At 38.1% G+C, this 19,883-nt stretch overlaps 1 protein-coding gene across 1 annotated transcript in view; it reads right to left on the bottom strand.

The window, feature by feature from the left end:
• Positions 1–9,072: 9,072 nt before the first annotated feature.
• Positions 9,073–19,883, bottom strand: part of GCLC (glutamate-cysteine ligase catalytic subunit) — a 51,628-nt gene continuing 40,817 nt past the window's right edge. The window contains exons 9-16 of the mRNA XM_037842726.1: positions 19,595–19,733; positions 19,025–19,137; positions 18,471–18,563; positions 18,053–18,157; positions 12,233–12,314; positions 12,053–12,156; positions 11,858–11,978; positions 9,073–10,781 (exon numbers count right to left, since the gene is read on the bottom strand). Of these exons, the coding sequence (XP_037698654.1) occupies positions 10,570–10,781; positions 11,858–11,978; positions 12,053–12,156; positions 12,233–12,314; positions 18,053–18,157; positions 18,471–18,563; positions 19,025–19,137; positions 19,595–19,733 (969 nt within the window). The 3' untranslated portion in view covers positions 9,073–10,569. The remainder of the gene's footprint in view (positions 10,782–11,857; positions 11,979–12,052; positions 12,157–12,232; positions 12,315–18,052; positions 18,158–18,470; positions 18,564–19,024; positions 19,138–19,594; positions 19,734–19,883) is intronic.

Below are 19,883 nucleotides of genomic sequence, written 5' to 3'. Positions count from 1 at the left end.
AGTATAAAAAAATCAGTTGTATTTCTCTATATTGGCAAAAAAACAACTGGAAATGAAATTTTAAAATCCATATCAATTACAGTAATATTAAAGAGCACACAAAAAAGTATTGATATGAAGGATCTCTGCAGGAAGACTAAAATTGCATTGGTGAAAAAATTAAAGAAGGCCCAAATAAACGGAGAGATTTATCCTGCTAATTGCTGGAACATTCAATATTGTAAAGGGGTCATATATCACCCCAAGTTGATACATGCAGTCAATTTAATCCCAATAAATCCCAGGAAGTTTTTAAAAATAAAAATTAACAGGCATTAAAATTTATGAGAATAAATTAGAATAAATTATTAGAATAGCCAAAGTAATTTTGCAAAAGAAGAACAAAGTTGAAGGTCTCACACTACCTGATTTTAAAACTTACTATAAAGTCATAGCAATCAAGAAAATGTGGTACCAGACAAGGATAGACATATAGATTGATGGAACAGAATAGGGAGTTCAGGAATAGACCCACATACCAATGGAACAGAATTGAGAGTCAAGAAACCCACACATACAATTGAATTTTTTCAAAATAACCCATGTAATTCAATGGGGAAAAGAAATTTGTCTTAATGAATGGTGTTGGATTAGCTAGATATCTGTAGGGGAAAAAATCAAACACTCACTATATCTCACACTATAATCAACAATTAATTTTAGATGGATTACAAACAAGTGCAAAAGCTAAAAATGTAATGTTTGTAGAAGTAAATAAGTATTTTTGCAACCTTGGGTTTGGTGAAATTTTTTTTTTTTTTACATATACACTTTCATATTTGCATTTATTTCTAATAAATGGAGACAGAGATAGAAATTATCATAAAAAGAGCACTGGTTTTGCAATCACTCATGATTTTAAACTCCAGTCCTACCATCTACTAGCTGTGTGACTTGATGAAAATTACATAACTTCTGTAAAATAAGGAACACAGTAGAGGTCATTTAATTTGCCTGTTTTATCTCATTTTCATTACCTCCTATCTATGATCTGTATTGTAGGGGACTACAACCCTGCAAACTCTATTTTTTAGACTTTGTTGCTGGCGGGCTTCAAGTCAGGGCCTGACGATGGGACGCACTGGCAAGACACTGGAAGGGGGAAAGAATGGAGAATCCATTTTTCTTTTCCTGCGGTGAGATCTCTGACAATGCAAACATGATTCCAATGAATTTCTGTTCACATGGTAAGGTTCCTGTGGGAGTGGAGCCAGCAGGTTCCTTGCTACTTCTGATACAAGTCTGCAGAGCAGTCTGCCCCCACCTGATTGCTGAGAGAAAACACGGGCTCCTAAAGGAGATGAGTTTTCTTATCCAATAAAGTTAGCCAATAAGGCTTTCACAAGTTTTCTGGTATGTGGAAGACATTGACCCTGCATCAAATACTTTTGGCTGATGCTCTGTCGCAAAACTTCCTTGTGGAAGTTGACAGGAAAGGAAAACAACCATTGTTGATATAGCTTCTACTGATATTTCATATGTAATATCTGAGTGGAATATCAGTGATTGCATCCGAGAGCAGAGCATTTTTTCCAAGAGATTTTCTGAGCCAGAACTATAACTGCCAGATTTTTCTTCTTAAGTAAAATGAAGTTGCAATTCCTCCTCTGACATCTCACAGATGAACACTTTCAGCAAGCAGCAAATAATAAAGCATTGTGTGTCTGCCAAATGAAGGTGTGGTTCTGACACTCTCCTGAAAGTTTTAGTTCTTCGGTTCTAGAAAGGAAGAGGTTAATTAGGGCACCACGGTTTCCTGTTCGAGGATTTTCAACTAAAGACCTGCAGACTGAAATGGCTGCCTCCTGCAAGAGCTTCAACTCAGTACTGCTAGTTGGTGCAGGGAAAAACGACAGAAGCTGATTCTAGAACGGGTCATTCTCAGAGACAGACTGTGCCTGATAACTTTTTTAAATGCTCATTTTATGCTGCTGTCCGATCCCATATTCTAATTTGGTTAGCTAACGTGTCCTTAAACCTTCATTTCTTCAAGACAACCCGTGTCAGCCGGCGGGGAGATCCGCTTCCAGCAGACCTATGACGAGTGTGTCGCAAAACAGGTTCAGGAGAAGCCGCTACCGCCCCCACAGCCGCAGCCCGGAGCGGCGCACGCCACTCAGGCCTCGGTGCTTCCACGTCTACGCAGCTCCGGCTCCAGCTCAGCTAGGGCTCGTCCTCCGTCCGAGGCAGTGTCTATGCGGAGGGCTGGAGATGGGAGAGAAGAGGAAAGCGGCGGAGAACGTAGCTAGGGACCCGAAGCGGTGAAAATTCTTGAAACACAAAATGGAGTTAAAAAACATAGGTAAACCAAGCTTCGTGAAAATTAAGAACTTATGCTTATGAAAAGATGGACCACAAAGTGGGAGACAGCGTTATATATAGACCTCCAACAAAGGACTTGTATCCAGAATATATAAAGAGCTTTTACAAATTAATAATAAAAAGGCTCACAGCCCAATAAAAAAATGGCAAAAAAAAAAAAAAAATGTGAACAGACTCTTCCCAAAAGAGGCTATATGAATGACCAATAAACATATGAAAAGATGCTCAGCATCAGCAAAATGCAGATTAAAACCACACGGAGATACTGTCTCATGCACACTAGAATGACTCAAATGAAAAGACTGACAACACCAAATGTTGGTGAAGATACTGAAGAACTTGATCATGTGCCAGATACCGTTTCAGGCCCCAGGAATGCAGCAGTGTGCTGGGTCTCACGGAGCTACTCTAATGACAATTAACAAATAAGCCAACATTTGTGTTTGTCAGGTGGCCATTACCACTAAGAAGAAAGATAAAGCCCCCTATGGGATAGTGAGTGGTAGATGGGTGGTCAGGGCAGGTCTTTCTGATGAAGTGACATCTGAGCAGAGACCCATAGGAGGTGAGGGAGGGAGCCATGTGGCTGTCTGAAGGATCAGCATTCCAGGTAGAGGAATGGTAAGTACAAAGGCCCCGAGGCAGTAGGATGGTGGTTGTGCTGGAGTGACTGGAGCAGAAAGGGTGAGCTAGGGGGATAGAGAGAGAGAGAGAGAGGAGAAGAGGGCCAGAGGCAGAGCCGAGACCAGATCAGGTAAACCTTACAGGCTTTTGCTTTTAAGTGAGGAGGGCACTGGAGGATTTTTTTTTCCATTTTTAAAAATTGAGATTGTTCACATACCATACAATTATCCAAAGATCCAAAGTGGTACAATCACTTGCCCATGGTACCAACAAACAGCTGTGCATCCATCACCACAGTTAATTTTTTCAATTTTTAGAACATTTTCATTACTCCAGAAAAGAAATAAAGACACACAAAAAAGGGAAACTCAAATCCTCCCATACCCCTAACCAACCCCCCTCCATTATTTATTCACAGTTTTGGTATAGTACATTTGTTACTGTTGGTGAAAGAATGTTAAAATATTGCTAACTGTAGTATATAGTTCACAAAAGGTATATAGTTTTTCCTGTATGCCCCTCTATTATTAACTCCTAGTTATAGTGTCATATATTTGTTCTAGTTCATGAGCGAGATTTCTAATATTTGTACAGTTAATCACAGACATTGTCCACCACAAGATTCATTGTTTTATACATTCCCATCTTTTAACCTCTAATGTTCCTTCTGCTGACATACGTGACTCTGAGCGTCCCCTTTGCGCCACATTCACACATCATTCAGCACTGTTAGTTATTCTCACAATGTGCTACCATCACCTCTGTCCATTTCCAAACGTTTAAGTCCACCCTAGTTGAACATTTTGCTCATAATAAGGAACTGCTCCCCATTATTTAGCCTCGTTCTATATCCTGATAACTTACATTTCATGTCTATGAGTTTATAATTAGTTCATATCAGTGAGACCCTGCAATATTTGTCCTTATGTGTCTGTCTTATTTCACTCAATATAGACACTGGAGGATTTTGAGCAGGAGAGTGACAAGATCACTTTGGGTACTGTTTGGGGAATATTCCCTATCAGCGACAGGCATACTACTGGGAGGCTATGGCAAGGAGGCCAGGAGAGAGACGGTTATGGCTTAGACCAATTTGGTGACAGAGGAAGTAATGAGCCATAAGATTCTAATCACACTTTGTAGGTAGAGCCAACCAGAGATGATGGACTGGGTGTGGATGTTGGGGCACAGAGAATTGGAAGATGACTTCCAGTTGTTCTGAGCAACTGGAGAAGACTGAAGAAGCAGGTTTGGGGAGGCACTTAGCAATTCAATTTTGGACATGTTAAGTTTGAAATGCCTGTCAGATTTACAAGTGGAGTTATCAAGAAGATGCGAGTCTGGGGTTCAGGACAAATGTTTGGGTTGGATGTTTCCACTGGAGAGCTATCAGTTACTTCGGTTAATAAAAGATCCCCACAAATCTATTTCTGCAATGGATTTTTCTCCCAAGTGCCAGCTTCATATCCAATTGACTATTAGAGTTCTCAACCTGAATGTTCACAGGTACCTTAAACCCAGCAGTTCTCCAAATTAACCCATTATTTTTCACAAATGCTCTCATGTATTCCTCGTATCTGAAAATGGCACGACCCAGTTGTCTAAGCAAGAATTCAGTGGTTATTTTTGTCTCCTAGCTTTCTTTTTCCATTTTAAAATGAGAATAGAAATAAAACAGATTTCAAAATGGAATTCCATTTTACAGTCAATTTGCGTGAATGTGTCTCTTTGTGAATTGGGAATTATTTGTGAACGAATAAACCGAAGTAAAAAGGCAATTACAGAATAGACTTCTAGAGAGCACTATCATCCAACTTCTAAAAGAAAAAACTTTTAACATGGAAAACCCAGAAATGTTAGCACTGGAACAGACCTGAGATATTGGGGTTTTCCCCCATTATTTTATAAGATAACTGAGGTCCAGAGGAAGCAAATGAGTTCCCAGCATCACACATCCACTATTATTAGAATCAGAATTAGATTGTGGTCTCCTGGCTCCGATAGCATAAGAAATCAGAGACCCAGACTTTCACGTGGGCTTGTAGCAACAAGAAGCTCTTTTCCACTGGGGCTGTCCCTCTATGGTGATGGATGCCTGAAGTTGCTGGAGCTGCTGTGAGGAGTGGATAGGCAAAGGGAGAGGAATCTTCATGTGTTCCATGTAGAAAGCCTGCCTGAAAGTGAAAGCACTGTAGTGGAAAGCAGAGGTCAGAAATGGAGAGGGGAAGAACTGATGTGTCATTTGAGCCTCCCACCCTTGAACTTTTCAGTTATAGTCAGATTTTTTGTTTGTTCGTTTGTTTATTCAGTTTGTATTGGGTTTGGAATAGTTTCTGTCACTTGTAACCAAGAGTTCTGAATATGCCAACCTTCTCCACTTTGCAAGATCAATACTATTCAACCACAGTTTTATTTTTAACAACAAAAAGATTCTAGGACATTCATCAGGACTGGTTTGGGAGGTGATAACTAAGGATGGAAAAGCACATGAGGAATTCTCATATTTCATTTTTTCCCCTAGAAACTTTAATTCCTAAGTTTTGATATAATTATTACTTCTCTGAGTTCTCCATTGCTTTCTTGGACAGGCAAATTATTTCAAAGAATACTGTTAAGAAAATGTGTTGTGTTGGTAGAAAATAGATGCAGACTGTCACCTGTAATACATTAGTGTCCTCTGACTCACTAAGGGCAGATTAGGGAATAAGTATAGCTTGCTTGGATTGAATAGTTTTACGTACTCTGCTTTTATGTGTATCAACTCATTTCTACCCCATAGCAATCCTGTAACGTATTCTCACATTTATTTTACAGATGAAATAGACACAGAGAGGTTATGCCACTTGTCTAGTCACTCAGCAAGTATTAAGTATTAGGATCTGAATTCAAGTCTATGCTCCTTTCTACCTTTATGCTAGAAGTACTTGTATCCTCTCCAAACCTTGTCCTAATAAATTTCCTAGGAACTTCAGAACACAATACTTTTGATTGAGGTGCTAACTTTTAAAAATTATTATTAAAGTCCATTCTTAATTCAGATTTTCAGTTTTTAATCTAATGTTCTATTTTATTAGACAAGTTGTAGGTCTACAGAAAAGTCATGCACAAAGTACAGAGTTCCCATATACTACCCTATTATTAACACCTTGCATTAGTGTGGTACATTTATTACAACTCATGAAAGAACAGTTTTTAATTTTACTATTAACTATAATCCATCATTTGCAATAGCATTCTCTGCTTGTGTTATATGGTCCTATGTATTTTAAAAAATTTAATTTTAGTAACATATATACAACCTAAAATTTTCCCTATTGACTACATTCAAATATATGTGGTTAATTATACTCTGTTAATTATGTTCACAGTGTTGTGCTACCGTCACCACTATCCATTACCAAAACTTTCCATAAGCGCAAAAGAAATTCTGTGCGATTTAAGCGTTAGCTTCTCTATTCCTATTCCCACCCATACCCTGGTAGCCTATACTTTCAATTTGCTTATTCTAATTATCCTTATCAGTGAGAGCATAACAATATTTGTCCTTTTGTGTCTGGTTTATTTCACTCAACATGAAGGTCTTCAAAGTTCATCCATGTTGTCACCTGAACCAAAATTCATTCCTTTTTAATGCTGAATGATATTCCACTGTATGTATATACCACATTTTATTATTTTATTTATCCACTCATCAGTTGATAGACACTTGGTTTGCTTCCATCTTTTGGCAATTTGGAGTAATGCCACTATGATAGTTCAGTGTGCAGCTACCTTTTGGGTCCCAGCTTTCAAATTTTTGGGGTATATACCTAGAAATGGGATTGCTGGGTGAGACATTAGCTTTTAAACTGTGTCTATTAAAATGCCATGATGAAAGGCTAATGTTTTCAAAGAGGATAAAAACTGCATTATTCAACACGTACACCACAGATAGCTAGTTCTTTGCTCAGAAAGTCCTTCCCTCCCCTCCTTCCAAATATTTGTACCCACATTTTTGAAGTGTACCATTCAAATATGTAAAGTGCACTGATATTAAGTGTACAACTCAGTGTTTTTTTAAAAAAAGTCTATTATCTATGAATCTCAACAAGACTAAGATATAGAGCATATCTAGCATCCCAGAAGTTTCCTTTGCGTCTCTTCCCAGCCGGTTCCTGTCCATCCCTACCTAGAGGCAACCACTAGAGGGACTTCATTAACTGCCACTTAGTTTCATCTGTTCTTAAATTTAAAAATGGAATCATAAGGTACGCATTCTTTCTTATTTGGCTTCTTTCACTCAACCTGACATCTGTGATTCATTCATGTGGTAACAGTTTTATTTTATGGCTGTTATATTCCATTGCTCTTAATGCATCTTCCAGATTTAGTTTCGTAATGTCTCATTTCATATATTAGAGTGAAAAGGGGCCTTGGATTTTTCAGCCTATTTCAGCCTCCACTTGATCGAGGAAACACACCACAGCCTGAGTCTTGTATCTTGCCCGGCCAAGCTTGTCCATCAGGGTCTCCTCACCTCCAGTCCAGGCCTCACCAATCCCCTTCTGACATTTACTAACTATCTTTCGGCACATATTTCCAGAAGTGTTTGCAGGGAATGTTAAATATTTACACAAAAGCATAATGGAGAGGAGAGAGCAGATGGTAGAACTCAGTGGCTTATCTTCAGGGACAGAGGGGAGACATACCCTTAATGGAAAGCTCCTTAGTTTAGGCCTACAATTTCTGGCAAGAAACAAGACTTCTGAAAACCTTTGCAACTAAGCAGTGTATGTAGTTTTGAAAAGGGGAGTGCTTTGAAAGAAAGGCCCCTCCCCCCACTTCAAACACTACAAGTTACTTGAAGCATACTTCTACCTTTTTGCTTTGCAAGGTTTTGTGTCCCTGAGAAATCTCCCATCAACTCCTCAGGAACATGGCCTAACCCACACCACATCCTGGATTTCTACTGGTAAATTCTGTGACAGGTGATAGCTTAGAAGGGGGAGCCTACTGTAAGCTCCCTCCACTCTGAATGGAAAGGCTTGCAAGCAGCTCCAGAGATGAGCCTGGTGGAAATCTGGGACCAGAAGGAAAACTTACTAATTTAGACAACTTCATGGACAGGAAACTAGACTTTAGATTAGAAGCACGTTAAGAAAACAGTCAGTGATGTTTTAAGTGAGGGTCAGTGAGTATGGCTTGGTCACAGCTATTTCCATCAAGAAAGCCTTTTGCTTATTTCAATGATTTTAACTCTGTTCCAAAAGAGTTCTCAGTTGTGTTCAGAAGGTAAAAACTCATGAAAGTTGTGGTGCATACCAGGACTGTTACCTAGTTTTTAGTAAGAGAAAACCCAGACATGGCACATAAGATTAAAAACAAGTGTCATTTGAGACTTCAATTGATTTGACTATAATTTAGGGACCAAAAGTGATCTAGGTCCTTGTTACTCATGGTGGCCAGCAGACCAGCAGCATCAGCCTCACCTGGGAGCTTTTTAGAAATGCAGATACCTGAGCCCCACTCAGACTGACTGAGCCAGAATAAACTTAATAAAACCCCCAAGGAAATGGTATGAAGATTAGTTTGATAAGCACTGCCCTAAGATCATTAAGATAAAAGATTAGAGCTCTGAAAAAAAGGGGGTTGCTCAGATGAAGTTGGTTATTACATGAAAGGGGGAACGACATGGGGATCAAAAGACATGGGCTGGAAAACAGTTCTGCTTGACTTGCTGATTCAGTCTAGCGCCTGCAGCTTAGACAAGCATGTACACAGCATACAAAGTACTTGATATTCGCCATGTCCCATGTCACCAATGACCTAGCCCAGCCAACAGCTTGGAGAAAAAGAATTCACTTCCAGTGGCAGTCATTTCAGCCACACTCCCAGTCCCCAGGTGTTGACAGCTACTACAGGAGACAGGCATCTGTTTGTCTTCATCACTATGCTTCTTTTTAAAAAGTTTGAGGACTGCAATGATGAAGAAATAATTTCATGAGTCATCTGGGCTAATAAAAAACAAATCTACAATAAAATAAAAAACCCTACCACCATCCCTAAATCCTTTTAGTTGTAGAACTCATAAACATTCAAGAGATTTCATTGCTAATTCCATTCTTTTATTTCCTCATACCACAAACATGTTAGTTCATCTGCCTTTTTAAAACTTGATTTACATAGCAAATTGCAGAGAAAAACAGGCATTCTTTAATCCTCCAAAATGCACCTATGAAATATAGTACAAACCCTAGTATTTAAACATAAACAGGTTTACCTGAAACAGCTTTATTGCAATCTCTTAAAATTAGCATGACAGTTTAAATATTTATGCCTATAAAGGTCTGCATAATCTACAATATATAGTTTTTTCAAAGAGTTTAGAGTTTTAACTACTGAAAAAAAAAAACTTCAACACAAAGTTATGACAATTATTTGAAACTTAAATTATTTACAATTAAATATTTAGGGTCCTGATTCACAAACCTTCATGTATTTCATGATTTATTTATGAGTTTTACAGGAAAGATAACCAGTATGTTGATTATTCCCCAGCTAAAATCTGGAGTAAATGGCCTTTTAGAAGACAGTTTGTCAATATGTTTACTGGAAACTAGAGGAAAAGTAAAACAAAACTTTAGCAACTGCATTTGATTGGCAAATTTAAGTACACAGCGGCAGCAATCAGAATATGCAGGAGACCACAAAAGAAAAGCTGATGCCATTTTTGATAGTACACTTGGTATATACAGAAGAAAAATGATTTCCCCACTTTAGGAGGGGGGAGAAAAAAACAACACTCCCCCCAAATCACTACATCACTACATGTGTACACACACAGGTAATAGTATCCTTTCTTCCTACAGTTATCTTTAAACTTAATGCCTGAATCAGCAAATTCAAACAAAACAACCAAAAAAAAAAAAAAAAAAAAAAAAAAAAGGAGGAGGAAAGGAAAGTAGTTTTTTAAAAAGCCATGGGTTTTATTTAGTTGTGAAAGCTTGGGGGCAGGGTTAACAAATGGTTAGCTATTCCCATTGCAAAAGAAACATCATAGATAAGGTGCTAGAAATTCAAGATTACCCTCCAAGCACTTCAATAGATTCAAGTGATTTTATGTATACAACAGAGAGGACTCAAAGAAAATTAACAAGAGAAACTTTTTAAAGTGAAGTGGCAAAGTTCAGCGAATCAGGTCCCAAGTAGAATCTTTAGAAGAACAAAAATTTACAGTAAACATTTTAAACTCTGGATTGCAGGTACAGTACAATTACTAGTACATTTCATTTATAAAACTGCTTAGACAGTAGTTCCTCCAGAGTAAGAATTTAAAAATGTACAAGCCAGTTCACAATGACATTAGATACAATGTTAGCAAAATACATTGTTAATCATAAAAAATACTTTACTATGTACATGTATACTGTATAAACTCTAGATTTACCTAAGGAAGGAAGCCTCTAAATCAATTTCTGGCCACTGGCCCAGGAAATAGTGCAGTTCTATTATTTGGTCTTCACACCACACACATGGGCTGAAAGTCAAAGTCCTGCAGTTAGTTCTTCAATAGAACAGTGACTTATTTTCCTTCCTGCAGAATGTCTAGTTAGAAGAGTCAGTTTTACTTCCACTATATTTTACTTTCCTAAGTGCTGATCCTAATAACTCTGGGCATTCACATAATTCATTTGCAATTTGGTTACACTTCAAAATAAGGCTGTAGTTCATTTCATCAGTTATTACACTGTCTTGTTTGTAGTCAGGATGGTTTGCGATAAACTCTCTCATCCATCTGGCAACTGTCATTAGTTCTCCTGAAAAAAAATTTAGGATAACATAAGTTAACAGAAATCCTTTTTTCTGTAAGTTGACATTTTGTGTCCAGCATAAACGTGATTCCAAAAAAACACAAAAACAGAAAAACAAACAAAAAAACAAACCCAAAACAAAAACCATGACTTTTTAGTGTAGCCATGGCAGAGTTGTCTTCCATGGTGTTTAAAGAATTCCTCCTAGGGAAGAAGTTCCGGTTCCATTCAGGCAATTAGAACATACGCATCCAGGGCCTCGAGCACTTGGTTAGATGCTACCTCGTGCCAACTCTGCCAGCTCTGAAGAGGCAGGAGGCAGACAACGGTGTGTGAGAGCAGACGTGCTCCCAAGGCCAGAGGGCGAAGGCAGACTACATAAGCCAGTGTCCTGAGACTGCCCCAGGACTGCAGAGTCCCAAGTTTCCTAGAGTGATGGGTGATCAAAGACATAGAGAACAAAAAATAGTATGTAGAGTGAATAAAGATAGACACTGGCAGATGGACTATTGGTGGTTGTGGGGAGTGCAGGGGGGTTCTACAGCCATCCTTTGACTCCAGAAAGTTTGTAGAAGCATCAAGTGAAATACAGATGCTGTTATCATTATTAGCATCCCTCGTATTAGCAGGGAACAGCTGCCTTGTGCCAGGTATGGTATTAGGCATTGTAAATATGATCTCCTCAAACCTAAGAGGCCTCCTGCAATGTTCACTGTATGAAGAAGGTAGGCTAAAGAACAGGACATCCTAGCTGTGTAATTTATTTAATCTACAAAGTTACTTGACCCTGTAAAGGGCCCAAGATGATGGGCAATGAACACAGTTGAGCATAAATGACAACAGGCAATCCAGATACCATGTCATTACCTGCGTAGGATGCCTTCAATTTTAAGATGCACCGCTACTTTATGAACAAGACACAAGCCCTGTGACTGTCAAAGATTATAAGGTATGTCCAGTTGTAGAGATGTTAAAATGCGAAAAAGTGCATTGATAAAATATGGCATCCTTTCAAAGACTACTTTAAGGAATTGAATATTACACAATTCGACACACATGATTAAAAAAAAAAGATAACATACCAGATGCTCGCTTCTTGATTAACTTTAGGTAGTTCAGAATACTACATCTGGTGTCCACATCCACTTCCATGTTTTCAAGGTAAGAGTTCAGAATTGGGATCAGTCCAGGAAACACACCTTCCTACAAGAAGCAGGACATGTTATTCCCTCCCTGCTGCTGGTGTAAATGGTGAAGTGCTCTGTGTGGGCCCCTACCTTCCCGTTAATGATGGTGTCTATGCTCATTAAGGTGTACTCCTCTGGGGCAAGCTCGGTGCTGTTCACGGCCTTGCCACACCCATCCACCACAGCGTTGCCACCTGGCGGAGAAGTAAGAGGAGCTTTAGCACTTGTTGTGGCATAAACTGATCCTAGATATCCAAGAGAATGTAATACCTTTGCAAATATCTTTCTTGAAATAAAACATTCCCTGCAAGACGGCATCTCGTTTCTGTGCTGCTTTCATATTTTCATCAACCTAAGGGAGAAAAATAATCATGGCTTTGTCAAAACATTCTTGGCCAAATATAGATGTTGTAGTACCTTCTGCAAATTGGGACTCCCTTAACGTCTACTTTCCCCTTTGATGCATTCTGGGTGGGAGAAAGAGGACAACCCAGGCAAACTTTTTACTTTTGTGTGGGACCTGTGTCACTCAACTATGGATCAGTATGCACTTTTTAATAACCATGGGGAATTCTAAGAAGTTTACATTAAAACAAAAAGAAAAGCTTGTATTCATGAAGAACATTTGCATTTCAAAGCACTTTTGTGACTGAAACCTGAAATAAATTTACAGATGTTTGCTGGGCAGGGGGTGTGCCCTTTACAGAGCACAATGACTTTTAAATGTCCCAGGATAAGGAACAGCTGAGCAGGACTCTAACCCAGATCTCCCAACTTCTAGCTGTGCTTTCCCTCCATATACCTGGGGTTTTGCTGCCTCACTGTGGTGAGGTCAGAGAAAGAGAGTCAACAGGATGTCAGATCTGGAATAGGATTGGCTCTCCAAGGGCAGAGGGTCGCCAGCGTTCAGCTTTGCCCACAGGGTGGCTCTGGTCATGCCAACTAGGGAATAAAAGTGCTCATGCCCGAGCCTGACCAGTTGAAAAACTCATCTCTATTTGTGAATTCTCCACTTCTTCAATAACTTTTTAAGACCCTCAAAGTAGAGCTTTTAAACCTTTTTAGTAATAGTAGTATTACTTTTGTATTCTATAATGAAAAATCTTGAGTGGAACCTCAATATATAAAACAGGTGTAAATCAGAGGTTCAGTTGAGGTGGGATGGGTGGTATAAAGTCTTGATTACTTAACTAAGCCTTCCCTCATACTCATTACTTCCTATTCCTGTTGTTGTTCTTAAGATTCATATGACCTTCTGAACAACCTAGACACTTCTAGGAACATTCTGAAACAGTAGCCTAAAATTCCACCATGGATATGAACATTTTTTCTTTACATTTTCTTAAATTTTATTTTAACAAAAACTTTCCCATTTTAACCACTTTCATGAACAAAATTCAGTGATGTTAATTACATTCAGAATGTAATCTGAATGTCATCACCACCACCATCCATTACCAAAACTTTTAAAAACAACTGATGAAATGATATTATAATTATACTATTAAATCTAGTCCATAGTTTACATTAGGGTTCACTCTGTGTTGTAAAGTTCTATTTTTTTAAAAAAAGTATTTATTCTGGTAACATATATATATATACATATGTCCTAAAGTTTCCCATTTTAACCATTTTCAAATATACAATTCAGTGGAATTAATTACATTCACAATGTTGTGCTACCATCACCACCATCCATTACCAAAACTTTTCCATCATCCCAGAGGCTTCAGCCATTACGTGATAACTCTCCATCCTACCTCACTCCCCCATTCCCTGGTAACCTGTAATCTACTTTCTATCGCTATGAATTTACTTATTCTAGGTATTCTGTATAAGTGAAATCATACAATATTTGTCCTTTTGTGCCTGGCTTATTTCACTCAATATGTCTTCAATGTTCATCCAGGTTGTAGCATGTGTGAGAACTTCTTCCTTTTAATGGTTAACAATATTTCATTGCATGCATGTGCATTTTTTGTTTACCCATTCTCTTGATGGACACTTGGGCTTCTTCCACCTTTTGGTTATTCTGCATGCTGCTGCTATGAACATTGGTGTTCAAATATCTGTTCAAATCCTTGCTTTCAATTCTTTTGGGATCATACCTACAAGTGGATTGCCAGGTCATATGGTAATTCTATGTTTAACTCTCTGAGGAACAATCAAACTGTTTTCCACAGAGACTGTACCATTTCTGATGACATTTGTTTTTTCTATGCTTTGACAAAAGTTCACAAAGACCACTAGTTTTAGTTTAATTTCTGCTTTTATGAATTCCTTTTTAAAAGTGTATTTTATTATTGCTCTTTAGAGTCTCATCCTGGTTCATTTATTTTCAGTCTTTCTTGTTTTTAATGAAAACATTTAAAGCTAAGATTTTTCCTAGAAGAGAGCTTCGATAACATCCCATGGCATACACTTTTTTAAAAATTCAGTTTTATTGAGATATATTCACATACCATACAATCATCCATGGTGTACAATCAACTATTCACAGTACCATCATACAGTTGTGCATTTATCACCCCGATCAATTTTTGAACATTTTCCTTACACCAGAAATAAAAAATAAAAAATAAAAGTAAAAAAGAACACCCAAATCATCTCCCCCATCCCACCCTATTTTTCATTTAGTTTTTGTCCCTATTTTTCTACTCATCCATCCATATGCTGGATAAAGGGAGTGTGATCCACAAGGTTTTCACAATCACAGTCACCATACATAAGCTACATAGTTATACAGTTGTCTTCAAGAATCACAGCTACTGGGTTGCATAGTTTCAGGTATTTACTTCTAGCTATTCCAATACACTAAAACCTAAAAAGGGATTATCAATATAGTGCATAAGAATGCCCTCCAGAATGACCTCTCGACTCCATTTGAAACCTCTCAGCCACTGAAACTGTGCTTCATTTTGCTTCTCCTTTTTGGTCAAGAAGATGTTCTCAATCCCACCTTGCCGGGTCCAGGCTCATCCCTGGGAGTCATATCCTGTGTTGCCAGAGAGATTTACAACCCTGGGAGTCAGGTCCCATGTAGGGGGGAGCCACTGCCATTCATTTTTCTACACAGTCTGTAACTGTAGTTTTGACTTACTCTTCAATCTAAAACCTATTAGAAAAAGTTTTTAGTTCCCAAGTGCTTAAATTTATCTTGAACATCTTTTTCGTTTCATTTTGGTGGGAATGATGTCTACTTCTATGAAGTGAAAATTTTCCTTAAGTTTTGTAAATCTTCCTCAGAGCATTTGAAAAAAATGTGCTGTGGTACAAGATTTGATACACAGCTATACAACAAAGCTATCAACCATGCCATTTAATTCCCCTATGGCCTTTCTCATTCTTTGATTATATGACATACTGGTTTCGGAGTAAGGGGCCAGGTAACGGGGGTAAATGATTTACCCCCATTAATCCCACATAGCCTCAAAGCAATGCACTTAGAAACTGAGAACAAACAACTCACCCTAGGTCAAAAGGCTAGTAAGTAGTACAATTCATTTATGAATTCAGGTGTCACACCAAAGCCATGTCAACCACCACACCATACTGCTTTTAATTTATTCTTATGCTTCTAAGAAGTTTTTGCTAAACATTATAGTACATAAAGAACCAAAACTAACATCATCTTGGAAGAATATAGAAAATTTTTCTATTCGATTTAATACTTTTTACCTTACACTTTATTTTGTCTGATATTACTTTGTCATTCCTCCCATCTTTTAAAAAAGATGATACATAGCTCTTTTATTTTCAACATTTGTCCTTGTTTTAGATATGCCTTGTGTAAACATATACCATGTTGTTGCTATTCTATATCATCTGTTTTAGCTTCTTAATGGGAATTTAGACTACTTAAATTTGTTTCTTTTTATTTTTACCATATTTTATGTTCTGTGGCTTACACTGTCTTAAAACTTCTTTTCCCACTCCCACTTTTGTGGGGGAGAAGTTTTCTTTGTTTCTTTACCCAACCGTTTTAGCAAGGAGTTTAAAGGTAATAAATCCTGTTTCTGGTTTTGAAATACTCTCTAAATGCCAAGAAGTACAGACCTCTACTATCTATTTCTACTTTTCACTTGCCAGATAAAACTTCCTGGCTTATTTTTTGGTCCCAACTCCATTCTATCAAGTTTTGTTAGAAGCATCTGGAATTTTAGTAAAGATTAGAAGACTGTATTTAACATTAAGCTTCCTCAAATTTAGGAATCTATTCTGAATTACTACATTAAACTTCAAACATTATAGCAACTATATAAACTCAATGGAGTTTTCTTGATTTTACTCCTCACCACTGTTTCTTCTAATGATGTTTTCTCATTTTCTAGAATCCTTTACTCAGAAGGAACATGCAAATGCTATGCATTTAAGTTAAGTTTTTGGTCCTTGAACTTGAAGAATGGTTTGGCTAGGAAGAGCATTCTTTGGTCATAATTCTGTACCCCTCAGGACTCTGCAGACATCCGCCCATCACGTCTAGCATTTAACGTTGTTGAGAAGACATGACGTCAGTTGACTTCCCCTCTCCCCCATGACAGGTATCCTAATTTTCTTTCCTATCTGGACGGTTGCTTTTCTTTTTGAGATTCAGAAATTCCACCAGATGTCTAGATCTGCGGCTCTTGATCATGAAAAATTCTATTATTTCTGATTATTGTAATCAATAGTAACGATTATATATACACTGCTCCCTTCTATACTATTACACAAACATTGACTTTTTCAGAGCAATTCTCCGTGCTTCATATTTTTCACCGTTTCCATTTCTTTGCCACCTGCTTTCCATTTTGGGAGATTCTCAATTTGGTTCCTTAAATCACTAGCTTTGATCTTCAATAACATGTGCTTTAATGGCGAGTAGGCTGAGTTTTTAAAGTGTGGCTACCATGTTCTTCATTTCCAAATGTTCTGTCATAGGGCTTGTTTGCTTTATGGATGTGACTCTTTTCTAGAATTTCTTTGAGTGTACTAATTAGAATTTAAGAATTCTTTCCAGTTTCTTGAATTAACTGTGTTTCGCTGAGGATAAGTTACTCTGTAAGCCCAGCTGGGCTTTTTTCTTTCAGGCTGTATTAATTATTCTTAATTTCCTGTTGCCTTTTGGGCATCCATTCATGTCTGTGAACAAAGGTTTCCATGGTAGCTTGCATGGACTCTTAGCTCTCTCCAGTACATGCAGCCTTAAGGGCACTGTGGGCCCACAGCATCCTGTGGGTTAACTTTGGCCTGGGTGTGGTGAGCAGGCAGGGAGAGGCTGACAGCATACTTCTTTCCTTCAGGGTGTGTGGATGGGAGAGGTGCAGCAGTGAATGCCCTCATGGAGGGAGTAGGGAGCCAGGTAACCTGAGGGCAGATGCTGGGTGAAGCAGGTTTATTCTTCTTTCCATGCTTGCTGTGACAAGGTTGCTCTACTTCTCTTTTCTCTGGCCCTAAAACCCTCAGTGGGAGCCCACTGTAGCAGACCCCTCACTCTGCTTGGCAGTCTTTCCCAGCCACTCCGTGCCAAGAGGACCATTGGATCAGGAACCAAGGTCCTCTACTTACTCAGGTTACTGCCCCGTGGCCCAGTTTTGCTGCTTCACAGCCTGGAGTTTTAACAAGGTTCTGCTGAGAAACTGCTCCCAGAAGTGCCTTTTTTGTTCTTTGTTGGGCTGATTAACTCCAATTTGTTTTTCTGATAGTCCAAAGTTATCAATATTCTCCAGAGACAAGTTTGGTTCCACTGAGATCTTTCCAGTAGTTACACTTTATAGTTTCCCCCAAGTTTTAATATTGTAACCACAATGGGACTTTTGGGTGGATGAAATCAGTTTGTGATACACTCCAACCATCATCTTGAATGGAAAGCCTTTGAAATTCAACCCTAAAGCTCCTTCTAATGGGCTAAGTAGGGATATACCTTTAGTATCAAATTCTATAGCCTATGTGTAGATTTGAAAGGAAGCAAGAACAGGGTGGAAGGACAGGCATTTATTCTAAAGGGTGAACAATTCTAAATGAATTCATATTCAGAATATTTTGATATAAATAGCAAATATATCTATAGTTATCTATACCTTATACTATATTGAAAAAATACATTCTTACCTTTGACAGTGGAATGAGAAAATCTAATTTGTATGAAAGGATCACTCTGGTAAGCAGCACCACAAACACTACATATGCAGAATTCTCAAAGTCTGTTAACTGAACCTAAAGAAGCAGAAGCCCAGGGAAGAAGTTACGGACCAACCACACAAGATGTGCTTTTCCCTGACCTAGGCTCCTGGGCTTATTCCCAAACCATCTCCTAATTCCCACCTCTGGGACTGAAAGCCCCTGCCCCCAACCTAGTCTCAGAAATCAACTTTACTTAAGCTTTTGGACTTGTTTTAAACATGCATGTATTTTATTTTTACTGCCTTTCAAAAAATTTAAGAGCCTTCTAATAAGAGTACCAAAAGGACAACAAGCAATCAGAAGAAGGGTGCTTTTGAGACAGTTGCTGCTGATGCAGACGTCTTACCTCCATGGGTCGGAATTCTACTCTCCATCCAATATCTGAGTTTGGAGGAGGGGGCTTAAATCTCATTGTCTGCCAATTTGTGGACTGAATATTCTATTAAAAACAAACAAAAAAAACCACAAAAACCAAAAAAACCAAGAATAAAACCAATATTCCAAACATCCAGGAAAATGTTAAGATGATTTTATATTTAATTAAGGAAGAAGACTATTCATTGTTCATACTAAGTACTCTTCAATTTACAAATACAAGGTACAATTTAAGATTTTCTTTTGAGTGTGATCAGCTAGGAAAATAAAACAAGTGTTTATGTCTATAGTAATGAAATAACTGATCATGTTATATTGTTCAGTATATGCTATGCAAACAAGAGAAAATATTGAACAAAAAATTCAGAATCTAAGAGACACCCAGTAAGAATCATAACATAAGGACACTTTAATTTTCCGTAGTTCTTTACTGCTCTGGGTAATGAGACACACATGAGATTTCTACTCTCATAGATTCTTCACATCTCAGTTCAGGAAGTGAAAGGCATTTTAAACAGGAGATACCTCGAAATGGTCAGACTCATTGGCATCATCCAAGTGAATTTTTTCTTCAAACAGAGTCAGTGGATCTCTAATAAAGAGATGAGCAACATGCTGGGCCAAGAGATGATCAATACCTGCAAAGAGAGATCACACACGACTTGCTTCCAAAGGTGAGATGCCACAGTTCTCTAAGTCCAGTAAAGAAACAGGACAGCTCAGGAAATTTGAAGAAAGGGTATTTAGAAGCTTAGGAAATGGCTGGTTTATTCGGTATTCTCACCTCGCCCCAGAATTTTATCCTGTGGACAATGGGGGAGTGTTATAGTTTTATTCGCTACTTACACAATGCCTGTTGGGGCACTGGTGTGGACCTAGATACAGACCTCCAAAGTAAGTTCCTTTTGCTAAAAGTCAAGAAGATCTCACAAGTATTTGGAACTTGAAACTTTAGGAACAAGCAGCCTCATAAGAAAAGTTAGAGACTTCACACTAAAAATAGAAACCAGACCAGGAGTCAGCAAAAGAGTTTAAAAGAGATTTGAAGAACTAAAGGCATACAATCAAATCTGGAAAAAAGGAATGGATACTCACCTTCTTGCAACAGTTGTTCGTAGATTTCTTTATCTATCGTCAAATCAATGTCATTGTATTTCTCACCACACTCAGATAAGTAACTATCTATTGAATCATATCGGGATTTACTGATCCTATAGCTATTGTTCTTCAGTGGCTAAAATTGGGGGAAAAAAAGTGAATGAGTGCTGCATAAAATGATCTGGAAATAAACTAATGCCCCAAATAATCATATTAAAATACTATATATTTTTTAAACAGTAATTATATTAAGATGTCCAGCCTTAACATAAGATACTGAAAAAGC

The sequence above is a fragment of the Choloepus didactylus genome, chromosome 7, assembly GCF_015220235.1.
Source record: "Choloepus didactylus isolate mChoDid1 chromosome 7, mChoDid1.pri, whole genome shotgun sequence".
NCBI lineage: Eukaryota > Metazoa > Chordata > Mammalia > Pilosa > Megalonychidae > Choloepus > Choloepus didactylus.
This window is presented reverse-complemented; position numbering and strand designations above follow the sequence as displayed.